The sequence below is a fragment of the Oryx dammah genome, unplaced genomic scaffold, assembly GCF_014754425.2.
Source record: "Oryx dammah isolate SB20612 unplaced genomic scaffold, SCBI_Odam_1.1 HiC_scaffold_26, whole genome shotgun sequence".
Lineage (NCBI taxonomy): Eukaryota > Metazoa > Chordata > Mammalia > Artiodactyla > Bovidae > Oryx > Oryx dammah.
Genome location: NW_024070210.1, coordinates 69,728,382 through 69,755,667, shown reverse-complemented (window position 1 = coordinate 69,755,667; position 27,286 = coordinate 69,728,382). Strand labels below are relative to the sequence as shown.

The following is a 27,286-nucleotide window of genomic DNA, read 5'->3' as shown; positions in this document are numbered from 1 at the left end:
AGGGTCATTCCGATTGCTCACAGCAGGGATTTCAGATAGAATCCAAACAGAAGTGACAAAACCTAAAACCACAGGAGCAAACACTGGCTTTCAAGTGCTGTGGGAACAGAGACATTTGTTTAAGTAACCACTGTTTTAAAATTGCATACATAGTAACACCAAAATAAACAGCTTGCGACGCTGTTTATTTTAAGATACACAATAGTAATGTAAAGTGTGGTGTGCCCCAGATCCGGGGAGCTGGAACATAATTTACAGTTGTAGAGAGCCCTAGGAGGACGCAACCACACGCCAGGACGGTCTACTTCCTGATTAGATAACAGTGAAGGTCAGAATGCACTGCTTTCTGTGTGGCAGAGAGCAAACAAGCCACCACAAAGACTCCGCTCCTCCTGCTCACTGTGAATTATGAATCGAGTCCTGGGGAGCATGGGGTTTGCCAAGTCTCCGCTACAAAGCGCGTATTAATCACAGGTCCCGGGAAGGGTCAGGAGCACAGCCTGACCAGCCAGGGAGGGAACCTGCTCACAGACCTTGGTTCCCCCCCGACCCAGGGCCCCCAGCCCCCAGCCCTCCCCTCCCTGACCTAAACACCGAAGGAGAGAAAGCTGGGGGGTGGGGAGGATGGAAATCCTGAAAATACACAAGCTGGTTGGGTGCTGAAGCATATGTAAAAACTGAACTCTAAGGAAAAACAGCTAGATCAAACAAACCTTGAGGCTGATCAAAATAGGCACCCAGTCTGTGGTTTCCTTTATCCGACTGAGGACTGAGCAGCCGTCCCCACACCTTCCTTGCTTGCTCTTTTCCTCCTCCATCCAGGTGCTTTGGGGAAACTGCAGGAATGACTGTTTCGGTTTCTCTACTTCAGGCTTTCTAAGCCAGGCCTGCCACCCCTCAAGGCACCACTCCTGGCCATCTGGTCCTTTGTTTTGTCTCGCTGCATCCTAAGTTAACCACCGGCTCCTCTGCCCTCAACCTCACCTGCTGTATCAGGGACTAAAAATAACTTTAATCTTTCCCACAAATGTAACTTCCATACCTTTGACTTTATACAACTTGGGTTTGTCCTGAAATACGGTTTCCCTAAAAACTCTCAGTCGTGGACTGAACTGTGTTCCCACGAAATTCATATGCTGAAGCCCTCGCTGCCATTGTGATTGCATTTGAAGAAATGAGGTCATAAGGGTGGGGTCCTAACCTCGTAGGACTGGTGGTCTTATAGGAAGAGGAAGAACTCTCTCTCCACACAAAACTATGAAAGGCCATGTGAGGACGAAATAAGAAGGCAGCCATTTGCAACCCAAAGAGAGAGCTCTCACCAGACACCCATGCTGCCAGCATCCAATCTTGTGCTTCAAGGCTGCAGAACTGTGAGAAAATAAATTTCTGGTGTTTAAGCCCCCTCACCTGTGGTATTAGTTTCCGCAGCCTGAACTAAGACACTCTCACAGAAGTCCCGTTTTCCCTCCTTACCAGTTCCTCTGGAGTCTGGGAAGAGAGGCCAGACTGTTAACTTTTCCCTTTTGTGCTCTCGATCCCTGCTCTCAGCCCCTGACCTGAGACTCTCTATCCACTTTTCTCATGGTGTTCCCAGCCATCTGCTACCATGCCTCTCCTCTGCTGTGGGCAATGCTCCTCTAAGCCACCTCCACCTTCCCCAGTGGTTTCTGTGAACACTAGAATATTCCTCTTTCCCCCTGACCCCGCTTCTTGCTTCTACTTTTGAAGGTATTAATATAATGACCAAGACTTCTAATATTTTGCCTCTGTTAATTCCAATGTCATCCATCTTTACTTTCCCAGCCCTAGACTCTGTCAAGCAGAGATGCTGCCTTTCCAGGACCACAGGCCTGCAAATGCTCTTCCCCTGCTTCTCTGTTCTCCCTCTTAATCTTCATTTGGACTTGCAGCTTCTCAGTGGGCTTCCTATGTTCCCAATGTACCAGCGCACTTTATTAGCCCTCTACCCAGCATGTCTCTTTATTAAAATAAAATTTATTGTCTTGTATTATAAACACAATATACATTTTATAGACAATTTAGACCATATGGATAAGTATAAAGAAAAAAGTAAAAAAGGTCAGCCAGATTTCACTACTCAAAGATAATCACTGTTCACATTTTTATTTGTTCTTCAAAGACTATGATGCCAAATATTATTTTTTCTAAAACTATAATTATATCATGCATATTGCCTTATCTGTTTTATTTCACCTGGAAGAATATTGAGAGATTTTTACATATCTCAAAATATTTTTGAGAATATAATTTTTAATGATTACATAATATTCTACAATATTTCACAATGGAATATTATGGACTCCTCAATGTTTTATTTTCATAATGTCTTTATACACAGTTCCCCTTAATTTTTGTATTATTTCTTATTACTTCTTTATCATAAACTTCTAAAAACTAAATTATTGGATCAAAGGATAAGAATACAATTAGTCATACACATTACCAGTTTAAATTCCAGAGAGAATAAGCCAATATTTATAGTCATTATTAAGTCAAATATTTCCTTCTACTCTGAAAAGTGCTAAACACTAATTTTTTTAAGACTTTTTAAAAAATTTATAGGAAAAAATAATATTTTCTTGCTGATTTAAAAACTGATTTGGTCCTAATTATTCTAATGCCTATTGGCCACCAGTATTTCTTCGTTTGTGAATAAACCTACTCATCTATGCCTTTTTATGTACTGCACGTTTTTTTCTTATTTATTTGTACACCATATCTATTAAGGACACTCTGTCTATTATACGATGTACATATTTTTGCCAGTTTAATGTTTGCCTTTATTTTGTGTTTTTTTCTTGACATTCAAAAGTTATTAATTTTTACTTTTGTTTAATTAAATAATTCACACTTTTCTTTATAATTTCTTTGCTTTTATGCTCTGTAAGAATTTCACTAAGTAAAGGAAAGAAAAATAGTTAAATCTACTTCAAAGAATTCTTAAATGAGCAACTTATTTTGTTGGAGAGTACTGATTATTTTTTAAATTAAAACATTAACCAAAAATCATTTATTGTTCTTTTTTTTCTCAACTGATTTAAAATGATGCCCTCAAAATTAATAAATATCTCCATATGTTTGGATTAAACTGTGTACCCTTATTTTGTTCAAATGATCATTCTGCCTATTGTGTTAGCCACTGCAACACCTTGTAGCTTTATAATCTACTTTAATAACACTCAGTGTTATTAAATTTTTAAAATGACCGTCCTCATTTTTCTTTTCCAAAAATATTTTGACTTTCCTTGTTTCGTTACTCAGATGAACCATAAAATCCTTTTTTCAGTCACGATCCAAGGAAAGAATATCTCGTAGGAATTTTGAATTATTAGTCATTTAGAGAATTCTCTAAGTAAAACCGTCCCTTTCACTCAAGCTATGAATCCCAGCTTAGGTTTTTCATACTGTCTCATTTTGCCCTCATGCTCCTGAGTTCCTGAGCTCTGCCTGGAAAAGGCTGCACTGAGGTGGAGCAGGTCCACGCCAGCATGTTTCTATTTGCTCCGAGGCCGCACTGCTCTCTCTTCCTAATTCTCTCTGGATCACACTTTTCACAGTTCCTACTCATCCAGCCAGAGAAGCTCTTTTCTGAACTCACTTAGCTTCCTTCCTACACTTTACAAAATGTGTCTGTCTCCTACACCTGTATTTCGACTCTACCTTCATTGGCTTCCTCTTCTTAAACCTTGGATTATCCATAGTCATTCTCTTCACACCCAACCCCCTTCCCCTCAGTATCTCTCCCTGGGATCCCTTCCCACTGCTGACTCAACATCTGATTCGCCTGACTCACCTCTGCTGATAAACAGACACCTCCATGCACCATCATCCCCTGTTCCTCCTCTGTTCCCTTCCAATTTTGCCTGTTCACCCCTTAGTTGGTGGAATTCAAAGACAGACCATGACTCCCAACTGCCAAATCCAAAGGCTTATTTTTAGTTAATATCATTGTCCTTGATCTTTCTACAGAATCTACTTCCTCTACTTTGAAACTCCTGTCTTCACATGATCTGATTATGCTTATACACCAGTCTGACTTCTTTATCTTTGTTCATTACTTTCTCTCTTCCTCCCTTTAAATATAGTTTTTAAAAAAGATTCTATCCTCAAATCCCCCCCTCTACACTTTTTTCCTCCCTTGTGTGACTGTGCTCTGTCACTTCAGTCGTGTTTGATCCTTTGTGACCCCGTGGACTGTAGCTCATCAGACTTGGTCCATGAGATTCTCCAGGCAAGAATACTGGAGTGGGTTGCCATGCCCTCTTCCAGGGAATCTCCCCAGCCCAGGGATCGAACCTATGTCTCCTGCATTTCAGATGGATTCTTTACTGCTGAGCCACCAAGGAAGCCCCTCTTCCTCCCTTTAAACAATGCCATGGTTTTGATGCAGTCCCATCATTTCTAACCCTCAAAGAGGTCCCCCATCCAGGTATCTGGCTTACCTCAGGCCTCAGTATATCTTTCTAAACTCCCCTCACCTTCTCCCCTATGTATTGTATGCTTCAGCCAAAGGATTCTGTCTTAAGAACTATTGCATCCACAAATCTCTGAATGTGCAATCAAATGTAGCCTGATTTTAGCACCTAGACTGAAACAATATTAAAAAATAATAATCCCACTATTCTCTGGCTGCAATGAGATAATTCTGTGTCTCTCACAGGATTCTACCTCCTTAGAGTGGGCCTATGAGATTGTCATTTTAGAGATGTAAAACTACTCTCCCAACCAACTTGACCTAGATGAAAAGTGGCAAGATGGTGAACCCATTAATTCTCAGGATGAAAAGTTTATGAATAAAGAACAGATGTCTAAACCGCCAAGGAGCTGGTCCCAAAGCTAACAACTCAAGTAGGAATAAGTTTATTGTGAAGTGTTTGCTGTCAACTTGTTCTTTTTCTTAAGTTTGAGTTTATGCCATTTCAAAAGTTACTTTGACTCACGGTGTCACTAACACTGTGCCACAGGACAAATGGTGCATGAGATCTTTTGCCCTTTTCCTTGGACGTATCTTGCTAACTGTAGGATTCGATCCTCATTCCAAAACAGACTTAAGGTTTTGAAATGAGTAGAGTATTATTCTTTGAAGAGTGTTTCACCTGTATTCAAGTTCAGGAGCTAGGATGGAGAAATTATTTCAGTGGGTCATATGAAAACATTCATGAAGAATATTTTCTACTTGCAGAGCATTCTGCTTTTTTCAAAGAGCTATTTCTAACTTCAGCTAACCCACAAAACAAGATGAGAAAACCAGCACTCAGAAGATTAACTGACTTGCCCAAGATAACTCAGAAAGCAAAAGGTTGAGTTGAACAAGGAGGCTGGCTAAGTAACTTCCAGTTGTCCTGAAGTCTACCCCCTCCTGGTCTTCCCTGGTGGCTCAGATGGTAAAGAATCCTCCCATAGTGGGGGAGACCTGGCTTCTATCCCTGGGTTGGGAAGATCCCCTGGAGGAGGGCAGTGCAACCCACTCCAGTATTCTTGCCTGGAGAATCCCCATAGACACAGGGTCCTGGTGGGCTACAGTCCATGGGGTCACAAAGAGTCAGACACGACTGAGTGACTTAGCACCCACACTGGTATATTTATATAGTCTTCTAAACAGGAGGAATTTCTTTCTCCCTGACCCCAAATGTTTGTTTGTTTTTGTAGAACACAAGAATTAACAGATCATCCTCATTATCTAAAGGCAGGAAAAACACCGATTTGGTGATGGAGTCAAAACATTTCCATTATCTGCTCCAATCATGCCCAACAATAAATTCAGGAGAATTCAGGAAAGCAGCCTTTTTTCTATTTAACAGATTATATGTATTTCAAATAAGGAAGGGGATATTTGGGATAGACACTGACAAGAAAATGAATATAAGCATGTAAGAACCAAAGAGAACTAAATCACACTTTTCTTTAAACTTGCTCTAGGGGAAAAAAGTCTGAACTCTTTTGAAAGGATTTCCAGGCTAGTCCCAAGTTCAGTTCAGTTCAGTCACTCAGTTGTGTCCAACTCTTTGCAACCCCATGAATCGCAGCACGCCAGACCTCCCTGTCCATCACCAACTCCCGGAGTTTACCCAAACTCATGTCTATCAAGTCAGTGATGCCATCCAGCCATCTCATCCTCTGTCGTCCCCTTCTCCTCCTGCCCTCAATCCCTCCCAGCATCAGAGTCTTTTCCAATGAGTCAACTCTTTGCATGAGGTGGCCAAAGTATTGGAGTTTCAGCTTTAGCATCAGTCCTTCCAAAGAACACCCAGGACTGATCTCCTTTAGGATGGACTGGTTGGATCTCCTTGCAGTCCAAGGGACTCTCAGGAGTCTTCTCCAACATCACAGTTCAAAAGCATCAATTCTTCAGCGCTCAGCTTTCTTTATCATCCAACTCTCACATCCATACATGACCACTGGAAAAACCACAGCCTTGACTAGACAGACCTTTGTTGGCAAAGTAATGTCTCTGCTTTTTAATATGCTATCTAGGTTGGTCATAACTCTCCTTCCAAGAAGTAAGCGTCTTTTAATTTCATGGCTGCAATCACCATCTTTAGTGATTTTGGAGACCAAACCTACTACCAAAGGTCATATTAAAAACTGATGCTTTTCCACATGGTCATATTTGATTATCACTTAAGTAGTTCATAAGCAAACATAAAAGCTTCAGGATTAAGCAATAAGAGGGGTCTTCATCAAAGTGCTATCAAGTAATTGGTGGGATTTTTGCCACATGGATCTAAACTTACGGTTTCCTAGAAACTAATGCAAGAACTAAACTGAGCTTATAATTGACTAATAATGATCTCATATGGCCCATGCAGTCTTACCACTTTTTCTTTTAATTCACTGTGGGGCCGGATTTAAAACAAATGTAACAACTCATGAGCTACCTGCAGGTATCCTGGAAACACTGAAATGGAATCTGTAACTTTTCACCATGGGGAAAAAAATAAAGCTGCTTTAATAGAGAGTTCCAACATGTCACCAATCTACAGGGAATAATCCAGCATTCACTTCTGTTTGATTAAAGCCGCCTTCTTTTTGAAACACTAGTGCAGCACACCCCCAGTACACTTGGGTTGTTTATTCTTGGCTTATGACAGGGTCACACCAGGTGTCCCAGGGTAAGAAATAAGCCATTTTACAATTGTCAGATGACCAGAGTTGTAGGATCATCCTTTTATAAATTATTAGTAATGGAATTACCAGATATTCCCAAGTCAAAATTAATTCTGGAATACTTATGAATATAGAGGAATGATGCAAGAAATAAATATGTCTAGAAAGTTATAATCTGATAAATCAAGTATTACAATTAAGAGTAGCAACAAGTTTTGGCACTGAAATTGACAAGGGTAGATCTCCAGCCATTATCTGGCTGAGTTAGGCAAATCAGGTGCCAGTAAATTGAGGGGCAGGGTGGTTAAAGAGGATTGATTAGTGGCTCATGTTAATTTCCTATAATGCTCAGAATAATATTCTCTTTATTTCTTGTCATCACAGAATTCCACAATAATAATCTCTTGAGTTGTATTTTCTTTTTGTGGACAATCAAGACAGAGTCAACAGTATTCATGTTATCTATTACAACCAAGAAGTAAAACTATAGTTTAAGAAAAATTATCTGCCATTATATTGTGACTTGACAACTTATCCACTATTAGATAAAAACAAATTAGTTCTGGCAGATTTGGGGCTTGGCAGTTCAAAATATGAATAGCAAATGTAAAAGCATGAAAATGGCATTACTATTATGTTTTAAGAGGATAATACACCTTTAAAGGGTGCCAGTGATTACATACTGTAAACAACTGCTGCCAATCAATTTAGAAAGTGGCAGGCAGCATGTCAATGTAACATGGCAAATTCCATTCAACCAACCTAATGCTTCCTACTCAAGTCACTATTTCTTAACGGGAGCAGTGGGGCTGGATATCATCTTTGCACTTCATAATCTGTTTCAAATTGCAAAAACAGACTACAGCACGGAGAACGCAGGGCATTTCCAGGAGTCCTCTGAAATCTGTGCAGTAACAGTCTCTAAAATCAAAATGAATCCTGAATGTTAAGGTCATTTTCTGACCCTATCCTGCAGCAAACTGAGTGCTCTCACAACCTAGTCAAACTGGACTTTAATTCCTAACTGCTCCACCTCTCCACAGAATACAGTTGCAAAATGTGGTCACGTGGAATGAAGAAATGGAAATGTTCTCTATGATCTGAATGAATATTCACGGGTTTCACTAAACAGCATTTAATAGCATTCTATTCTTGGAGTTTTTAAATAGCTGAATATTCAGATATGCACATGCCTATTTTCTTTTATTCAAGGGTCCTCAATTCTCCATTTCCTTGAATTCTTTAACGTATTTTTAAACAATTATACTTAAGAGTGATATTTTATGAAATTAGATGCTAAACTTTGAGCTAATCATTACTTTAGTTTCTTTTTGATGGTAATTTAATAAGCATTTCATTCTTCAATCTCTCTCAGTTACTTATTATTTTTAAATGTGTCTCTCAGCTCATAACTCATAACCTGGGACTTAATTTTCTAAGTGTATCTCAGCTGAGATAAACAGGATGGTCTGATATACTTTTTTGTTTTTTATTATTGGGGTATATTGCTTTGCAATGTTGTGTTAGTTTCTGCTGTACAACACAAAGTGAATCAGCTACGAAAGTGAAAAGTGAAAGTGTTAATCACTCAGTCGTGTCCGACTCTTTGAGACCCTATGGACTGTATAGCCCACCAGGCTGCTCTATCCATGGAATTCTCCAGGCAAGAATACTGAAATGGATTTCCATTCCCTTCTCCAATGGGTCTTCCTGACCCAGGGATCAAACCTGGGTTTCCTGCATTGCAGACAGATTCTTTACTGTCTCAGCCACCAGGGAATCAGCTATATGCATATATATATATATATATATATGTATATATATATATCCCCTCCCTCTTGCTGCTGCTGCTGCTAAGTCGCTTCAGTCATGTCCAACTCTATGCAACCCCATAGACAGCAGCCCACTAGGCTTCCCTGTCCCTGGGATTCTCCAGGCAAGAACACTGGAGTGGACTGCCATTTCCTTCTCCAATGCATGAGAGTGAAAAGTGAAAGTGAAGTTGCTCAGTCGTGTTCGACTCTTATTGACCCCATGGACTGCAGCTCGTCCATCCATGGGTTCCTCCATCCACGGGATTTTCCAGGCAAGAGTACTAGAGTGGGGTGCCATTGCCTTCTCCGCCTCCCTCTTGAGCCTCCTGATAAACTTTGAAATGTCTTGACCAATTTTTACATTGAAGAGACTACATATCTCATCATCCCATGAAAGGCCATTGCTGCTGCCACTGTACTGGGGAACTTTATCTCAAAGTTATTCATAATGTGGACAAAGGCTGCTGAATCGCAAACACATCAGGTTTTCACATGCAGAACCCCTCATAATCCAATTGTAAATACCAGACTGGGATTACAAGTAAAAGGTTACGACACAACCCCATGCGTTGTTTCTTTTCCCCTCAAGAGAGACAAAGTAAATTTAGTTGCAATTTCATTTCTTCTAGAGGAGTTTCTAGGATTCAACATAACATTAAATTTTTAGCCTGTCTCTTTAATTCGAGAAATTGTAAAAACGACGACAGATGGCACACAGAACTGACTTATGTCCTCTATTCTTTACTGAAGAAGGGAGTGCATGGAAACTTTGATAAAGGCAGAAGCTACAGTATGCAGGTCACTATTAAAATCATCCAGTGACTCTTTGGACAGTTGGGAGCAGAATGTTCAGGCTTCCTTTTTTAGACATTCTTGAGAACCAGCGCTATGGTAGCTTGCCAGTGGCGATCACAGCCCTGATGTTCAGTACCCTCCTGTCCCAATAAGAACATGATGGATGTGCCATTAGCTCTGAACCTCTGCAACCTCTGAAATTACCTCTCTTCCCACCCCAATCTCCCGCCCCCAACCCCTCAAAATCATTATGAAATAGGAAGAACACTCAAGCTTACAGTTAATTGGAAACATTGCAAGAGAAGAGGAATGCTTAGGACAGCATGTCCACGGGAAAATAAATCACCCAGTATTGTTATTTAATGCATTGTGACATCATTTCCTGAAATTAAACAGAGATGACACCAATTCAGACGATCTCCAGTATAGGGTTCCATTCAAATAATTCACAGATGTTTTCTCCCGGCAAGCAGGAAAACAATGCAAAGGCTGAGGCCCTGGGCGGCCTCCCTCGGCTGCATGTTTGCGGGAGGCTCTTTCTGCTGGTCTTATTCAGCTGTGTGTTCTGCACAGGCGTCTCCTCACAGGCATGTCTCAGCCCATGAGCCTCACTCATATTCCGTGCACATCTGTATCCCCGAACTCGAAAAAGGCCATCTTTCACTGTGTAAGTAAGGCCAACGTTTTCTATTTGGTATTACGTTAGCCGATAGCAATTAGTATTAAAGTAGATGGATCTCAGAATCATGAGGGCACTAATTTCCAAGTAGAAAGAGCTAATGTCCCTGAAATACTGATTCAATTAACCATTCGAGGCCCTTAAAAAGACGTCTAACGATGGACATTATCACAGTGTCTCCATGGATACGCTTGTAGAAATGGACAAGTGGGGAAACTGGGGTGGAGAAGAAGGCCTCACCACTTCTATCACCCGTGGAGACTTCATGAGGTACCAGAGACCTTGAGCGGCAGGAGTCCCAAGCACACAGCCAGAAGCCAAAGCACTTGACGTCTGTGCCACACATTACAGTTTACAAACCGGCACATCATCTGAGCCTCACAGCCCCCCAACCGGCTAAGTAGAGCACATGTCTACTGTTCATTTCATAGGTTTGCAAAGAGGTTCAGAGGTTGAATCTCTCACCCAAGATTACAGAGCTGAAACCTAAGCCTAAAATTTCACATCCAGTGACCCTTTTTACAAACCCACACTGTGCTGTCTCTCAGACAGCCTAGACTTGAATGCTCCAAGGAAGCAGAGACTAGATTCTGTTCATGTACTGGGACCCTTATGGGAAGGGGAGGTTCTCTACAAAAATGAGGCCCTGACGAAGGCATTATGAAACTACTCCACAGCCATTTTCTTCTCTACCTCCCACTCCATCCTGGAAGACTCACCAGGATGCTCTGGCTTTCTGTGGGCACCTACACTCTCTGATGAGAGCATCTAGAATCACTGAACAGCTATCTGATGTTTGCGTGCCTGTGTGCTAAGTCGCTTCAGTCATTTCTGACTCTTTTGTGACCTCTTGTACTGTAAACCCATCAGGCACCTCTGTCCATAAGATTCTCCAGGCAAGAATACTGGAGTGGGTTGCCATGCCCTCCTCCAGGAGATCTTCCTGACCCAGGGATCAAACCTGCATCTCCTGCACTGGCTGGCGGTTTCTTTACCACTAGCACTGCCTGGGAAGCCCTATCTGACATTTACATGACTCTAGAAGGCAGCAATTAGACTATGTTATCTCCTGCTGACTTGTTTGGCAAAGTCAGTCTCTTCATCTCACAGAGTCCCAGGAAGGTATGTGATCGTTTTGGTTGCCCAGCTATTCAACCAAATTAAAAGATGAAATTATAGCTCCTTTCCATTATATACCGATTGCTTTCCATTATATACCCAGGCACGAAGCCGAATAGTTTACATTGTCTCATTTAATGCCTGCAACAACCCTACTGAGTTGGTTCTAAAATCAGCCCCATTCCATAGATATGGAAAGTGAAGTCCAGAGACCTCAGTGCTCAAGATCAAAAATCTACTGTTGCAGATTTCAGACCTTGTGCTCTTAACTTTGACATGGTATCACCTCCTTGAGAAAAGAAACTATTTGAATCTATATAAAATGAAGAGAAACCATTAAAGGGCAAAATAGTCTTGCCTTCCTCTCTCTCTCATTCTCACTTCTCTGTGTGTGTGTGTGTGTGTATACACACATACAATAAAAAATTTGAGATGACTAGATTGACTGTGATATGGTCTTGAATTCACTAGAGAAGAGATATCTTTCTCTATGTAACATGGAGCTGTATTTATTCATAATTTGGGTTCACTGTCTCTGTGAAACAATATACTTTAAACCACATTTTCATTACTCAAAACAGACCTTCACAAAATCCCATGAAACAAACTCTAATAGGCAGGGAGTGAAACCAGTGAACACCTGAGAGACAGGCTTCATTCCGCTTCCTTTACCAGCAGAGACATGGCAAGAGACTAAGCATTTTTCCATGAACAAAGGGCAGAGTTTTTAGAACCTGCAGTTTCCAGGAGGCTGCAGGATATTGTATCACTTTGAAATAAATTTACTTCTGATTCCGTACACATAGCTTTGAAAGAAGTCCCACATCCGCTAAGGGTGAGCTTTATCCCTATGTTTTCAAATAAGAAAAACTGTAGTCAGAAACGGGTATGAGCAAGTGGTGTCTTTGTGTGTGAGCACTTCCTGTTTTCATTCCATGATCAAATATATTCTTTGCAGCACAACTAGGGGAGCTCTTGAAGGTGGCAAGTGGAGGTGCCTGAGAGCCTAATTGAGTACACTAAGGGCTTCTTGGCGTGGAGGAGTTTTTCATGGTTAAGAATAAACCATCAGCCTGCGTATTATATCTTGCTGTTTCTTTCTTTCACTATCTTTGAAGTCAAATAAAAACAGTTGTAATGGCAGGCTTACTTTTATGATATCATAATCTCCATGTGTTAGGGAAAAGAATATACTTCCCTAGGATTTCCCTACGATTTTTTGTCATTGGGTACTTTCCAGGAAAAGCACATACATTCCAACAGATTCTTTCCTCCATCTTCACTAGATTTCTTAGTCTGAGAAGCCAGGCAGAGCAGTCCACCAATAACAGAGGGGGTAAGAGTAACAAACGACACATTTCGCTGGTTGAATTTCTAAAAAGTATTTACTTGGATTTATTTCCTTAAAATTACTGTGAGGATTTAAATATGTGGATTTATTTCCTTAAAATCATTGTGATGTTTAAAGGACATTCTGGAAATTGGTAGTTAGAAACTATAATTATTTAACTTCAGACTAAGCAAGTTTAAAGGGCTTAACTCAATATGGAAATTCCTCAGTTCATCAGAGAGTTTGGTTTATTACGGCCACCTTGGATTTAGCTTAAATATTTTCCTCAATATCATCGATTAGCTGTGAGTTTATTACCTCCTCCCCTAAAGCTGGCGGTGCACAGGAATTTGAGAGAGTGTTTTAACTGTTACAGTTGTAGTGGAACTTGTTCTTCCAAGAAAACTGAAGGTTAATGATTTTTGTCATATTGAGACTAAGACTTAACAATTGCTACAGTTGGCCTTTGTTGAGGTGGGGTTCTTTTTTCTCTGGGCCTTTTGAGGTATTCAGAATAGGTGACAATAGCTTGCAGTTGAGAACATATGTAGAGAGACCCCTGTGGCTTATTGGGAAAAGTTGCTCCATGCTGGTTGGGTGTTTGGAAAAAAAAAAATACAACCAGAGTTCTTTTATGTTCTGCTAGTTAATGAATGCATGAATGTCAAAATGGGCCAATGGCCCATTCAGGGGGCAAAGCCTCAGCAACCCCTTCTTTAAGAACACATCCTGAGATCCAAAATACATTTGCTTAACAAATTAAAATAATGAGATAATTCAATTAGCTTCTTTTTTAAAAAAAGAAAGAAAAAAGGGTACATCGGGGATTATTGTAATACAAGAGCAGGTCATACTGCACAAAGGGGAACAAACCAGTTTGAAATAATGTTAAAGAGACTAATAATGAAGGAATGCACATTGAATCATGCACTTGTAAAGAAATTTACATGAAATAATAATTTAGACTACATCTATTTTCAGTGAGCTAGAGCCAACATTTCACTTTGAAAGTTGAAATTAATTAAATGACAGAAAAATATAGTGGGGCATCTCTATTTCCAAGGACGTCCTCATGCCTGTTAGTGCATAAGAAAAGGGGTCTAAATTAACATGTCGCTAGTTAGGGGGCTCTATTCTTGGTTTCTGCGCTCAGAATTATAGCTGAGTAAATCTTTCAGCTCATTAAAGATTGGAAAGTAAAAGTTTTACAGAACCATCCTCATCAAGTTACTGAACCTCTTCCCTGCAGCTGGGGTGACGCTGGGATAAAGAGGGAAGATGTTGTCAAAGGGAAAGCTGAAGAGAATTTCCTTACATGCAAGGGAGGTGCAGAAAAGGCTAGGGAGAAGAGCAGAGGGAGAAATGGACAGACAAAGCCAGTGGAGAAAGTAATAAAGGGGCACGGTGTAAAAGAAGGTTGTAGGGAGGAGGAAAAGAAAGCCCTTAATGAAAAATAAAAAGGAAGCGGGGTACTGAGAGGAGAGGATGACCAGGGAACCTGGGGCAGAGCCATGCTCTGACAGCTCTGAGTGTAACCAACACACGAGTGCGGGAAAGCAGTCTGCAATGTGCAAATCCTTTTGAAAAATGGAGAAATGGCACGTCCAGAGAACTTAATGGACTTAACTGAGGTTCAGCCAGGACTCAGGAAAGCTGAACTCAAAATGTCAGTTTCCCAACTCTCCGGCTTAGGTTCTTTGAGTCTTCTCTTCCCACTATAAGGATAGGCATTAATTAAAATTTTCAGCTGGACAGAGAATTCTGCACAAAGCCTCGTGCATATCTATCTAGATGAAAGCACCCACGGGGTGGGGAGAAGGTACATAGTACATAGTGCTGAGTGAATAGTACAGCCACAAGGAGCACCCAGGAATCAACGGGTCTGCACAATTCCTCGCCTGCAGTCAGGGTGCACAGTGGGTTCAACCCAGGATGACAGGGAGGTGGGAGGTGAGACACCAACTGGCCAAGCAAGAGGTCCAATAAGCTCTGGATACTTGGAGGAAGATTCAAGGCACAGACCCAGGTGCTAAAGGAGAGAGTTGGCTTTAACAGAGAAGTGTAGAGTAAGTCTTCTCTATTTGGAAAGGTTTCGGGAGCAGGCAACTTTTAAAAATAAGTAAAGCAAACAGCACTTTGCTTCTCCTATTTCCTCCCTTTGACGCTGAGCATTTTGATGGCAGAGGTTGTAAGGTTGATATGCAACTGTTCGTAGTGATCATGATTCTAGCAAAGTCATCATAATGTGTAGAAAGGGCACTGAGCTGGGGTCAAGGAAGGCTTGGGTCCTGATCACAGCTGGACCTTGAGCCAATCACTTCCTTTTGTGGGTCTGAGCTTCCTGGTTTGTAAACAAAGCAGCTGCATTCTCAACGATTCTGCTGTTCTATGATGTTGGGTTTTTTTGACTGGGGCTGAAAATACATGGGTATGTTTGCTTGAAAAGTAATTGCTGAACTCTACTTTCACTAATGAAGCTGAGCACGCAGGGAGACAGAGGGAGGAAATCAAACAGGTGAGCTGGTGGGAGAAGGCAGTTGCCTGCCATCTATCTACTCGCCCCACCCTGCCTTTCTTACTTGCTACTCTAACCAAACAAACCTTCAGTTAAAAATGAGAAACCCCTCCCCTCACACTCATTCGACTTCCAAATTAAAAACATTTTACAGGTTAGTAAATCTCCAGCTGAGGTGATGTAGCAAAGAACAGCTGTGAAGTAATTTTGATAATGATGAGAATAATAACCACATGGCAAGGTTCAGGGCTTTGCTGTTGCAGCTTCAGTGCTCTTGAATAGATAAAAGTGATTAAATACTCCTGATTATCCCTGACCAATATGTAATGGATTTACAGCCCTTTCAATTAGTCAGTATTTGCTTAGGACTCATTATTTTGTCTTTGGTTAAGTAATCAGCCCAGAGACGGCATGTTCGGTCTAATTCCTCTGAGCCCAGTCAGTGCAGGGCCCTGACCTTTGAAATGGCCATAGCTGCAAGGCAAGAATAACCACTGCCACGGCAGCCTCGTTGGTACTCCCAGCTAATCCTGACACCACCGGCCAGATCGATACACCTTAGTTTGCTACTAATGTCCTTACATCAAAATGGCCGATTTAGGAATGTGACTCTATCATGTTGCCCTCCCTGCTGCGCCCCACCCCTCGCCCTTTGGAGCCCTGCTGGAAGAGTCGCTCAGCAGCCACCGCCATAAATAAACGTGGAACCTTGTCCTGGACTCATGACACTGTAACTAATGTCATTCAGCATGGCAACCCACAAGTTGGATAATCAAAGACCTTCAGCTTTCAATGTGCTACTCTATTTTTAAGCTGCAGCCTAAATAGAATGCCCTGAAAACAATCTTATAGCAAGAAACAGCCTCTGACATCTTTACTATTTTCCCAGAAGTTTCAAATGAAGAGTAAAATGCAAGCATGTAGTTCCTCTGCAAAAATATATTGTAATTTTTTGGTCTTGAGCGTCTCAGTCAATGGTATATATATATATATATAAAATGACACATAAAACCGATTGCAAACCGGAAGATAAACTGTTACTTGGAAAAAGATGCACATTGTTGATCTTTCCCCATAAGTGAACAGGATCGGCTTATAAGATAATGGACTTGAACCGCTAAAAAAAGTCTTTGATCTCTACCTTAGAAACAAAGGCATTATAGCACCTATAACCCTTCTGTGGTTGTCATATAAACACATGACATGCTACAAGCTGCTTCAGCGATTAGAGCTGCCCCTGATACCAAGCACTTGAACATACATGTGGCAAGGTGCTTTTTTTTTTGCCTCCTAAGAAGATGGCTTTCGTTAAGAGTGTAATTGGCAACATTTATGGATTCATGAGCTTCTCACAGCCGTTTCCCTTGGTAGCAGTTGTATTATGTGAAGTTGCTCTCATACCTTTTTGCATAAACAACACATTTACTTAATATAGACTTTTTAGAGCCCTAAATCATTTTGAATACGGTCCATTCCTGCCCTGCGGAAATAAAAACTCCTCCTTTCTACAGGGTGCTCTTTGGGTGGTGAGAATTGGTAAAAACCTCAACTGCCCTGTTAGCCATCAGATTTCAAGAAAGGGAAAATAGGCACCTTATTTTTAAAAAAATCTGTATGAGCCCATTTAATGTGCTAGGAGAAGGCAAAACAACAAAACTTATTTTTCTCTTTCATCTTGACTTACTGTGAGATGCTGGAAGAGCCATGCTCTCATGATATTTGTTGCTACTTTGGGGAAAATGCCTCTTTTCTTCTGACGTTTTTTGTCCTTGTCTGGATCATCATCGTCACCTGTGCCAGGTGAAGCTACACTGTTGTCTAAACCATCCCCTAGTAGAAAGAAATGAAAATACATTAGAGAAAACACAGAAAGGGTGCCAACAACAATGAGCAGCTAATGATGAGCTCAGCTAAGCTTGTTGAAAGAAATCCATTAAGCGGGTATATTCTCTTTCATTAAAGTATAATTGGAGACACAAATATGTAAAAGACAAAATTAAACCAGGCCTCTTCAAATGTTAATTTTGTGTGTCTCACACTCTCCCATATCATTAATTCAATTATAATTGTGCTCTTGACACAGTGCAGTAGCTCTTCGTCAATTATGGAATCCAATGTGGGAAAACCGCCATCAGAAAACCCATTCGGTGAAAATGCATCCCCATGCCCAGAGTGAACACATACTGTAGGGTAATCAAGTTAAATGTTCTGTAGTCTATATATTCTAGGCTGCCTGCATAGGTGACAGTAACTGTGTCACTGTTCATTGCACATAACACACTGCCTGCTCAGCCCCTCCTAGAACTGTCACCTCCCAAGCACACACATTCACATACTCCTCAGATGACCCTGGACTCAGCATCCGCGTGACATGAAAACTTTTAGCTCTCTGCACCACTGATCATTATCATTAAAAAACAAAAAAGATGCACATCAAGGTAGGGTGCTCACTTAATCAGAAGTTTCTATCAACATCTTTCTCTTCTGTGCTTTTCTCTGGCATTAATTGTGCATTAGCAAAAATCATTTACTTTTAACAGTCATAGTTATTTTTTCTTGCCCTCCGGCAAAAATGCCTTGAAAGCCTGCCTGGAGGGCATCTAAATTATGTATCTGAAAAACTCTTCTGGCAAGGCATTGCAGGACCCCTACTTTCTTAAAATTCATACGAGCACGTCTTCCTGTTTTTGGGAAGGCATCAATCAAGAGGAGCAATATATGCCATATCCCTACATTAATATTTGAACTAATAACTTTAAAAAAAGGAAAGAAACAAGATCCGACTTGTGGCATAATCAAATGCAAAATAAATGAAGAATACGGGGACAGCACTGGGGCTTTATAGATGGCTGTGTTTTCCTTGCACATCATTAGCCTGGAGCCACACGAAAGAGGAAAACAGAGAAGTGGAGAGTTTATGCTCCCTGCTGGTGTTTAAGAAGCCAGGGTCCTGGAAGAACATCTGGGAATTGCGCTGAGATGGGGGTTTTTGTAATTTAAGAATAGACATTCATTAGCAGTAAATGCCATAAATCCCATGCTAAGTAAAAACCTTGTCCAAGAAAGCCTAAAACAATAAACTCTGTGCTCAATGTAGCCTGAGCTAGACGCTCCGCAGCTTCCCCGGGAATGCTATAGATCCACCAGCTCCTTCCCAGGCCAGCTCCCTCCTCCTGGACTGGGCCACACTGGGGACATCCTGCCATGGGCCCCTTGCCTTCTAACCTGTCCCGACTGTCTGCTCTGTGGGCTTCCCTATACCTGTTCTTTTCCCTTCTTGCCGCAAAAACCCTCAACCTTCTTTGACCAGAGAAGCAGAAAAGCCACAGCAAAGAGCTGGCAGATTAATTTTATTGACATTTCCATTTTCACTGCAATGTGATACCCTCCATCACATGGAAGAGATGACCCTCACTATTTACAGACTGACAGGCCACTTCATTACAACCACCCTGCCCCAAGGCAAAGCAGATCCCTTCCATCTGCCCAAACACTGGAGCATGACCCCGAAGTTGCTGTTCTCTTTTTCTTTGCCGTCTGTTATGATTAAAAAAAAAGAGTCAATCGAAAGGACCCCAAATAGTCAAAGAACTAATCAGGAGTACAGAGAAACAAAAGGCATTTACTTATGAATCCTGGCTGGATGGAATCTAGTCTTCAGCTGCCTACCCTCCCTGCACACTCATGTACACCAGGGGGTCACTTGCACAAGGACACACACACACTCCACACACACACACACACATATAAGCTCGAGCAGAGACACGCGTACACACTTTCCACCATGCCAAGGAACTGCTGCAAGGCAAATTCTCACCCACACTAATGGCTTCTGACTGCTCCTTGGCAACCCTAGCATTTTAACCTGGGTGGATGTGCTCTCCAAAATACAGACACTGGAGCGATCTCATCAGCTGTTCATGTGACACAGATGGAGAGTGGCTATTAGGAGCCAGGCAGTGGGCCTTGGGGATCTGAGGTACTGTTCTGTAGCCTGAGGCGATTTTGAAAAGCAGTACCCGGAGATGAGGGGGAAAAAAAAAAATCCACACGGCAAGTGCAAGTTTGAAGTCAGTCAGTCTGTCTGTCGACCCACCACGGATAAAGATATCTTTGTCTCTGGATGGAAAAATCTATGCGGGCTATCTGGATGTACGTTTCGGATAATGTATGTATGGAATGGCTCTTCCTTCAATGTCTTCCAAATATAAAAACACACACTGTAAACAATGCCTGTGTGTATATATTTCTTCCTAAGCACATATGGTTTCTGTGTATATGTTTAAGCTGAAATTGTCAGGATTTTGTTAAAATCTCATTTTAGCTTTTTTTGATAGATTTTTTTGGATATACTTATTTTAAAAGGTTAATGGCTTTAATTAAAGTAAGTTCAACAAAAAAAAAGACACTTGCCTTTTTTAACCCAATCAATGACCTTAAAAAATGAGAGACAGTATTTCCATGGGGTATTTTCTCTTGCTAAAAAGCAGAGAGGGTTTCTAACACCTTCAAATTATATGATTTACTACATTTACCTCAAGAAAAAAATATAGCTGGATTGAGCATCCTTTGATGACTGACTTAAAACTGGAGAAGACAGGAGCATTACATGCACTTTAATATAAAGCAGTCCCTTTTATACAAATGTTGTTAAATATTTGAATTTGAATCCACTGTAACAAATAATTATAGAGAAAAATGAGTCTATTTTTATAATAACCAGATACTAGACATTAGATTTTTTAAATTAATATTATTGTTTATACCTCTATAAAGATGGGAATTTCCTTTTCCAAACACACAATAAATTTGTTTTTCCAATGGACTGTGAACCAACTCCAGCACAGAGGACTAACAACAGCTATTTTCCTTTTAAAAGGCAACCATGTGATCTGCACCCTAAAACAAAATCGTGCAAATGATACTAAAGAAACCCTTAAAATGCATACTGTCTCCTTGTTTTAGGGCTGTATGTGTATTGGGATAGTTGGCAATCCTTGACATAGATGCCAAATGAGTGTCTGTGCCGAAAAGGGTGGGTATACGGGCACAGATGCACGTGTCAAAGGAGGTAGAGGAGGTAATGGCATATGTCTTGGCATCTGAAGTTAGGGCTCACGAGTGTGGAGTCCTTGGCAGGGGCAGGACTGTGTCTTGTTTATCGTTTTATCCTGAGAGCACACCTCCAGGACTGAGCCAGAGCAGACACCCCAGTGACTGTCTGCCATGTGAGTGAAGGGCAGAACTTCTCAATGAGTTTATTCATGGATCCTCCTCTGTCTTTGATAATCCCACACTGGACGACTGCACTCTTCATGGTACTGAAGGGGCTGAGTGGACTGCCTGAGTGCACATGTTTGCATGCATGCTAAATCGCTCAGTTTTGTCTGACTCTTTGTGACCCTATGGACTGTAGCCCATCACGCTCCTCTGTCCATGGGATTCTCCAGGCAAGAATATTAGAGGGGGTTCTATCTCCAGGGGATCTTCCCAGCCCAGGGATTGAACCTGTGTCTTCTGCACTGGCAGGCAGATTTTTTACCACTGAGCCACTTGGGAAGCCTGACCAATTGCATGTAGTCACTTCCAAACACGCCAGGAACAACGCTTCTTTGAAGAAGCATTAGAGCCTTTTTGAAGGGCTGACCCATGGCCATTCCACCAGCGCTGCCACCTCTGATGGGAAAAAACTAAAGACTACTGGGCGTGCTTCCTTTAAAAGGTTGCTAATCCCTTGACTAAAGGCATAATCTAAGTTTGGGGCAAAGATACTCAAAATAGCTACATGCTTCTGAATGTACTGCATGTGACCATGGAAAGAAATACTCAAGCCTGTGGATAGATACCTTTGAAGTGGACTAAATTATCAAGGGAGATTGTTAAAAACATGGGTCCTCAGGCCTTATCCCAGACTTACTAAATCAAAATATCCTGAGGCAGAGACAAGGAATTTGTATTCTTAACAAGTTCCTTGGGTTTGGTTATGCAATCAGCCTAGCACAGATTCTTCAACTGGCTTTTAGAAGCCTCCGAACTAGAGTGCAACCCACTCCAGTACCTCTTGCCTGGAAAATCCCAAGGACGGAGGAGCCTGGTGGGCTGCAGTCCATGGGGTCGCAAAGAGTCAGACACGACTGAGCGACTTCACTTTCACTTTTCATTTTCATGCATTGGAGAAGGAAATGGCAACCCACTCCAGTGTTCTTGCCTGGAGAATCCCAGGGACGGGGGAGCCTGGTGGGCTGCTGTCTATGGGGTTGCAAAGAGTCGGACACGACTGAAGCAACTTAGCAGCAGTAGCAGCAGCGGAACTAGATTACCTTCTAATCTGAGTTAAGATCAAACCTCAGGAGCAGGCACATTGTTAAAATTCTATGCTACTGCCATAAACGGGGTTAGTGGTCACAGTGAACAACTACAACCTGTAGGTTCTTGACCACCCAGCTTCTCTGTCTTTGGGATTTTCTCAGCAAGAATACTGGAATGGATTGCCATTTCCTCTGACAGGGAATCTCCAGGAGATTCTTGAGTCTCCTGCACTGCTGGTGGAGTATTTTACCACTGAGCCACTGGGGAGGCCCCAACTACAACCTGACCTGGGCCTTATTCACTGTGGGAAAGCCCTGGTGCTCTCCATCACAGCTACTGGTCAACACAAGGTGGTCCCACCCTATCTTCTGGTGGTGAAGGTTAAACAGAAAGACGCTGTAGAACACCGGCTCTCAAAATACAGACCAGCACCCTTTAGCACTAGCAAAGAAATTGCAAGAAATGCAAATTCTTGGACCCACCTCAGACCCACTGTATCCAAATCTCCAGGGATGAGGCCTGAAAATGTGAGGGTTACTAAGTACCCTGGGTGATTCTGATGATGCTCAAGCTTGAGAAGCACTGCTGGGGGGCACAGAGAAGAACTCTATAGCCTGCTACCCCTGGTGGTAGTTGTCTGAAGGCCTAAATCTAAACTCCGGGTCCTCCTCCTGTTTTCAGATTCTGAGGTATTTTGCAAGCATCTGAAGGGCTGGATTTACATCCGTAAATGGAGGGGGTCACACATCCTTTCCATAGCTGAGCACACTATGCTCAGGGCAGGACAATACCTAGGAAAGCAGCCCCGGTCTACACTTATTTAAAAGAGTAACACTAAGGGAGTCTAGGTACAAGGAAGTCAAGCCTGGGATACCATGGGTATCCAGGTGTGGGCAAAATCCATATCTGTAGCTGTGTAGCCAGTGAATCAGGAAAGGCATGGGGACATGGTGAGATGATCCTCAGATGATTCTAAAGCAGAAATTTCCAATTCACACAGTTCTTGGCCATATCAACTACCCAGGCAAAAGGACACCACTTCCTTTTATTGGCATACTGTCATACTCCATTTTGCTAAAAATCTGTCTATATTCTAGACAACAACTGCTTGGCTTGAAATAAAGAAATGATACAAACCATGATGCTGTGGTATCCTGAGTCCAGGATGTGGCCTTCTTGCCCTGTGAGAAATATAGTGCAACAACCAAGAGAACTGGAGAAGGAAATGGCAACCCACTTCAGTATTCTTGCTTGGGAAATCCCATGGACAGGGGAGCCTGGTTGGCTATGGTGCAGAGGGTCACAAACAGTCGGACACAACTTAGCGACTAAACCATTACCACCAACAACAACCAGGAGGGTCCTAGTCCATCTTTTTCTTCAGAGTCCATCTCTCCATCTCCCTTGAAAAACTGCCAGACATTTACCAGTGAAGAAACTGAGGCCAAGAGGTTAAATTCTCACCTATGATTCCATGGCTACACATGATCAACGACTAACCAGAGTCCAGGTAACTCCAAGCCCAGTATTACTACCACTAGTATCCTCACATATTGTGAGCTACCTTTCACTTTTCGAAGCATTACCTCATTTGCACTCTGTTATCAAACCAGGCTTTATCCTACAGGTAAAGGTCTAAAGTGCAGAGGAGAGATTAGATCTAGGGCCCAGGGGTTGGAATTGAGTTAGAATTGGTCCAGGCTGGTCCAGGTTCAAACAGAAATGTGCAAACTTTTCTCCCCGCAAGTAAACCAGTGCCTATAAGGGCTTTATATATATTCAGTACAGCAAGGGTCCTTTGAGACTCAGGATTTTTATAACGGGTTTATTGTGGCCCATGTGGAGGCCCTTATATGGACAGCACCAGACTGATCTTCAGAGCCCCGAGATGCTACAAATATTTGAGCATCTACTGTCCATACAGCCAGGATCTCATGGGCTGTGACGTCATAACTGTGCAGCACCAAGAACTGCTTCACAGAGCTGTAACGAAAGTGATATATTCACTTGCCTCCAAGTCACTCTCTTAAAGATAAAATAAGGCTTCTAAAACATCCGGGAGCCTGTCAACTAACAATCAGAAACTGACCTCTCAATATCATATATTCAGAGAAACAGTAGTACAAATGAATACAGATTTTGGTTACAGCATTTGTACTTTTAAGTTCGTGGCTCACTGTTTAATCCTCACTTCTCCCAGTTTTGGACCAACTTTAATAGTCAAATAAAATACATGCTGTAAAAAAGAATGATATCTTACCTGATAGAACATAGCTTTTTTTTTTTCCTCCTCTTTTTTGATAAATAGAAATTCACTAGAGTTATTATCATTTTTATTTTGGGCAATGTACATTCACTAATTTCAGACACACACACATATACACAAACATGTATCTTCCAAACTACTTCCAGTCATGAGTTTATAGATATTTATATATCTGATTATAAACATTAAGTATATAAATTATATCATTAACCTTTTTCAAAGAATTCACTAATTTATACATAAGTATGCAAATATATTTGTAGATTAATTGCATACTTTTGCCTACAGTCATATATACATACATGTACATACACACATACAAGTTTATAGAATTTTAAATGTTAGTATTTAATGTTCAATAGGATAGTCCCTTTTCTACACCATTTCTCTTCCTCTAGAATACAGGCTCCTCCTCTTCCTTACCAATACCATCATCGCGTTCATCATCCTCATTATCACAAGTAACTTTCACTGGACACTTGCAATATTACAATTCTCAATCTTCACAACAAATGAATGAAATAGCTACTATTGTCAATGCCACTTTACAGATAAGAAAACTGAGACTCAGAAGAATTAAGTAACTTGTCAAAGGTCACATAGTCAGGAAGTGGCAGAGTGGTGCTTGCCCTGTAAAGCCTCTGTCCTCTCCCTTAACTGCTGGAAAACAAGAAGAGGTGAACGATGAGGCTAGATTCTGGATTAGTCCTCATTTCTCAGGAAATACACCCCCAGAGTGAGGCCTCATATATTCACATTTATGAGCAAAAGAGACTGCAGTTGACAGGGCATTTAAAAGTAATCTAAAAGAAAAAAAAAAGTAACTATGAACCAAGAAACAAACAAATGCATATTTTTACAGTTACATCCATTATCTACAGGACTATTAGTGGTCCCCATGGACCGAAAGTTCAAATTAAATATGATTTTGAAATAGGAGTATCTGTTTAATTTTTAAGACATTTCTGAGCCAAGGGATCTTCCAAGATTCCATGCCTGTAGGCCTGTGTCCTTGGCCAAAAATGCTCTTTGTCTTCATTTTTTTTTTTTCAACTTTTCTATTCTACTTTGCCCAGGCAAACTCCCCTTCAAACTTCAAAATCCAGTGAAAAAGGAAACTCTTTTGTAAGGATTTCCCTAGTTCCTATTAACAAAACTGGTATACCAGACTTTCAAGTTCTTCATCAGTGTGTTCTTGCTTCTGCTATGTTTATGCTTCTGTTTTGCAATTTATCTATCTACTATCTTGTCTGTCCTGCTTGACCATGAGATTCTTCAAGGCAGGGGCCATGTCTTACTTCTGATTCGCAAGCCCTGACATAGTGTAAACAGTCAAATGTTTAGTGGGATGGGCAAATTGGCAGCAGGAGCCTTAATGTTTGAGCCCTGTGCGAATGTAACCTGCTTTGAAGAAAGTGTCCATGAAGGAGTCCCTGGCCCTGGTAACCTGTTCTGGCAGCCACTTAGCCTCAGGCTCCCTCCCCCACTTCCCTGCTCTCGGTGCCCTGGGTGTGTCATGCCCAGGGTTTTCCTGCTCAGGAGTGCATGGCCTCCTCAGAGATGATCCGTACATGTCTGATACAGTGTCAAATACTGTTTTCAAAAGCGAAGCTGCTTCATCTCTCAAACCTGCCCTAATCCAATGGGGAAGAGAACACCCAGGGGTAGGGTGGCTGCCCCTTGTCCAGGCTGCTCAGATGACTGGGAACATTACAGTTAAAAAGGAAGTATCTTTTTTCAGGGCAACAATGAAGAAACAGACAGAGAACAGGCCTATGGACATGGGGGGGAGGAGAGGGAGAGGGTAAGATGTATAGATAGAGTAACATGGAAACTTACAATACTATATGTATAATAGATCACCAATGGGAACTTGCTGTATGACTCAGGGAACTCAAACAGGGGCTCTGTGACAATCTAGAAGGGTGGGATGGGAGGGAGGTTTGGGAAGGAGGGGACATGGGTGTACCTATGGCTGATTCTTGTTGATGTATGACAGAAAATCACAAAATTCTGTAAAGCAATTATCCTTCAATTAAAAAAATAAAATGGAGGGGGGGGGTTGGGAAGGAAGTATCCTGTAGCCAGGGAACTGCAACACATAGCTCTTTGGGAACCTGGTTTCTGTCATCATTTTTTAATGATTTTTCCTTCTTAATATAGTACTCTGAAAATAGGATTAAAATGTACTAAGCATCAAAAGATATTTTCTTTCAGGGACTACCTTCCAGGAGTTTAATTTAGGACATCCCACTGAGAAATCTGAATCAGGGTTGCCAATACGATGCAAAAAAAAGAAGCAGCAGGAGGAGAAGCAGCAGCAGGAGCGGCCACAGCTGCCTTTGCCCAGTTCTGTGTTAGACTCTAGCCTTACAAACCTTGCTTCCCAAGAACCATCCTCAAAGTAAGTCTTTTTTTCCATGCAATTCACCTTTATTCACATCAGAAGAGGTTGGGGGGAGGGGGCAGTTACAGACCCAGAAAGGTGGGGAGGGTGAGGGGCTAGAGGTGGGGTGAGGGGCCAGCAGTGAGACCTGCTAATTACTGATCTCTTTTACTCTCCTGCTGTGCTTAACTGTCTGGACACGTTAAAGTGAAATTTTTCTGTGATTTTTCAAGTGACTAGTTCATGGCCCACTAGCATGGAGGGAAGCAGGAGAGGTGAAATGCTTTCGTTTACATGCAACATTTACTAACTGTGTGGGTTTTCCGACATTAAAGAGAGGACAGTGACCCAGGCCACCTTTTTCACACTCAAAAGAGCACTGAAAAAACAACTCTTCATCGGCTTACCTCAGGCTTCCCTGGTCCTGAACACCCTCCCCCCGGGGTATGAGCAGAAAGGGAAAAAAAGAGGGGATTTTATGCTCCTTTCTCTTCAACTTTTCAGGCGGTATAAGCAGCATTTAGCAAATTCAGCCCCAAATGGCTCCAAATGCTCAGAGCTGTAGGGGCTCATTCTTTGTTCTCCTCCCTCTATTTACACAGGATTTATGCAGGCTCTCCACTGAAGAGACGGAAAGCACTTCCATTCTCACCGGCTCGGCTGGGCTGGACCGTGGGCCCCGCCGCTGGCCCAGGCCTGCACTGGGGAATTTCTGCCACCTGGAGAAGGCAACACGCTGTGCCCTGACTCTGATCCCCAGACAACCTGGCCTGTGCAGGCCACTGCAAAGCTCAGGCCAGAGAAGATGAGCTAACCTTCCAGGAGAGACAGGAAGATCCAGCCAAGGCTGTGCAAGTAAATATGTGTCCAGAGACAAATAACATGCACTTTAAAATATGCAGCTATATGATAGAATGGAAAGTGGTGGGTGAAAAAAAAAAT

General features: G+C 41.8%; 1 protein-coding gene across 6 annotated transcripts in view; it reads right to left on the bottom strand.

The window, feature by feature from the left end:
- The window catches only part of MEIS2 (Meis homeobox 2), a 226,354-nt gene that overhangs the window by 140,616 nt on the left and 58,452 nt on the right, over positions 1-27,286 (bottom strand). For all 6 annotated transcript variants that reach the window (XM_040226974.1, XM_040226976.1, XM_040226975.1 and 3 more), the window contains one exon: positions 17,068-17,213. In XM_040226974.1, the coding sequence (XP_040082908.1) occupies positions 17,068-17,213 (146 nt within the window). The remainder of the gene's footprint in view (positions 1-17,067; positions 17,214-27,286) is intronic.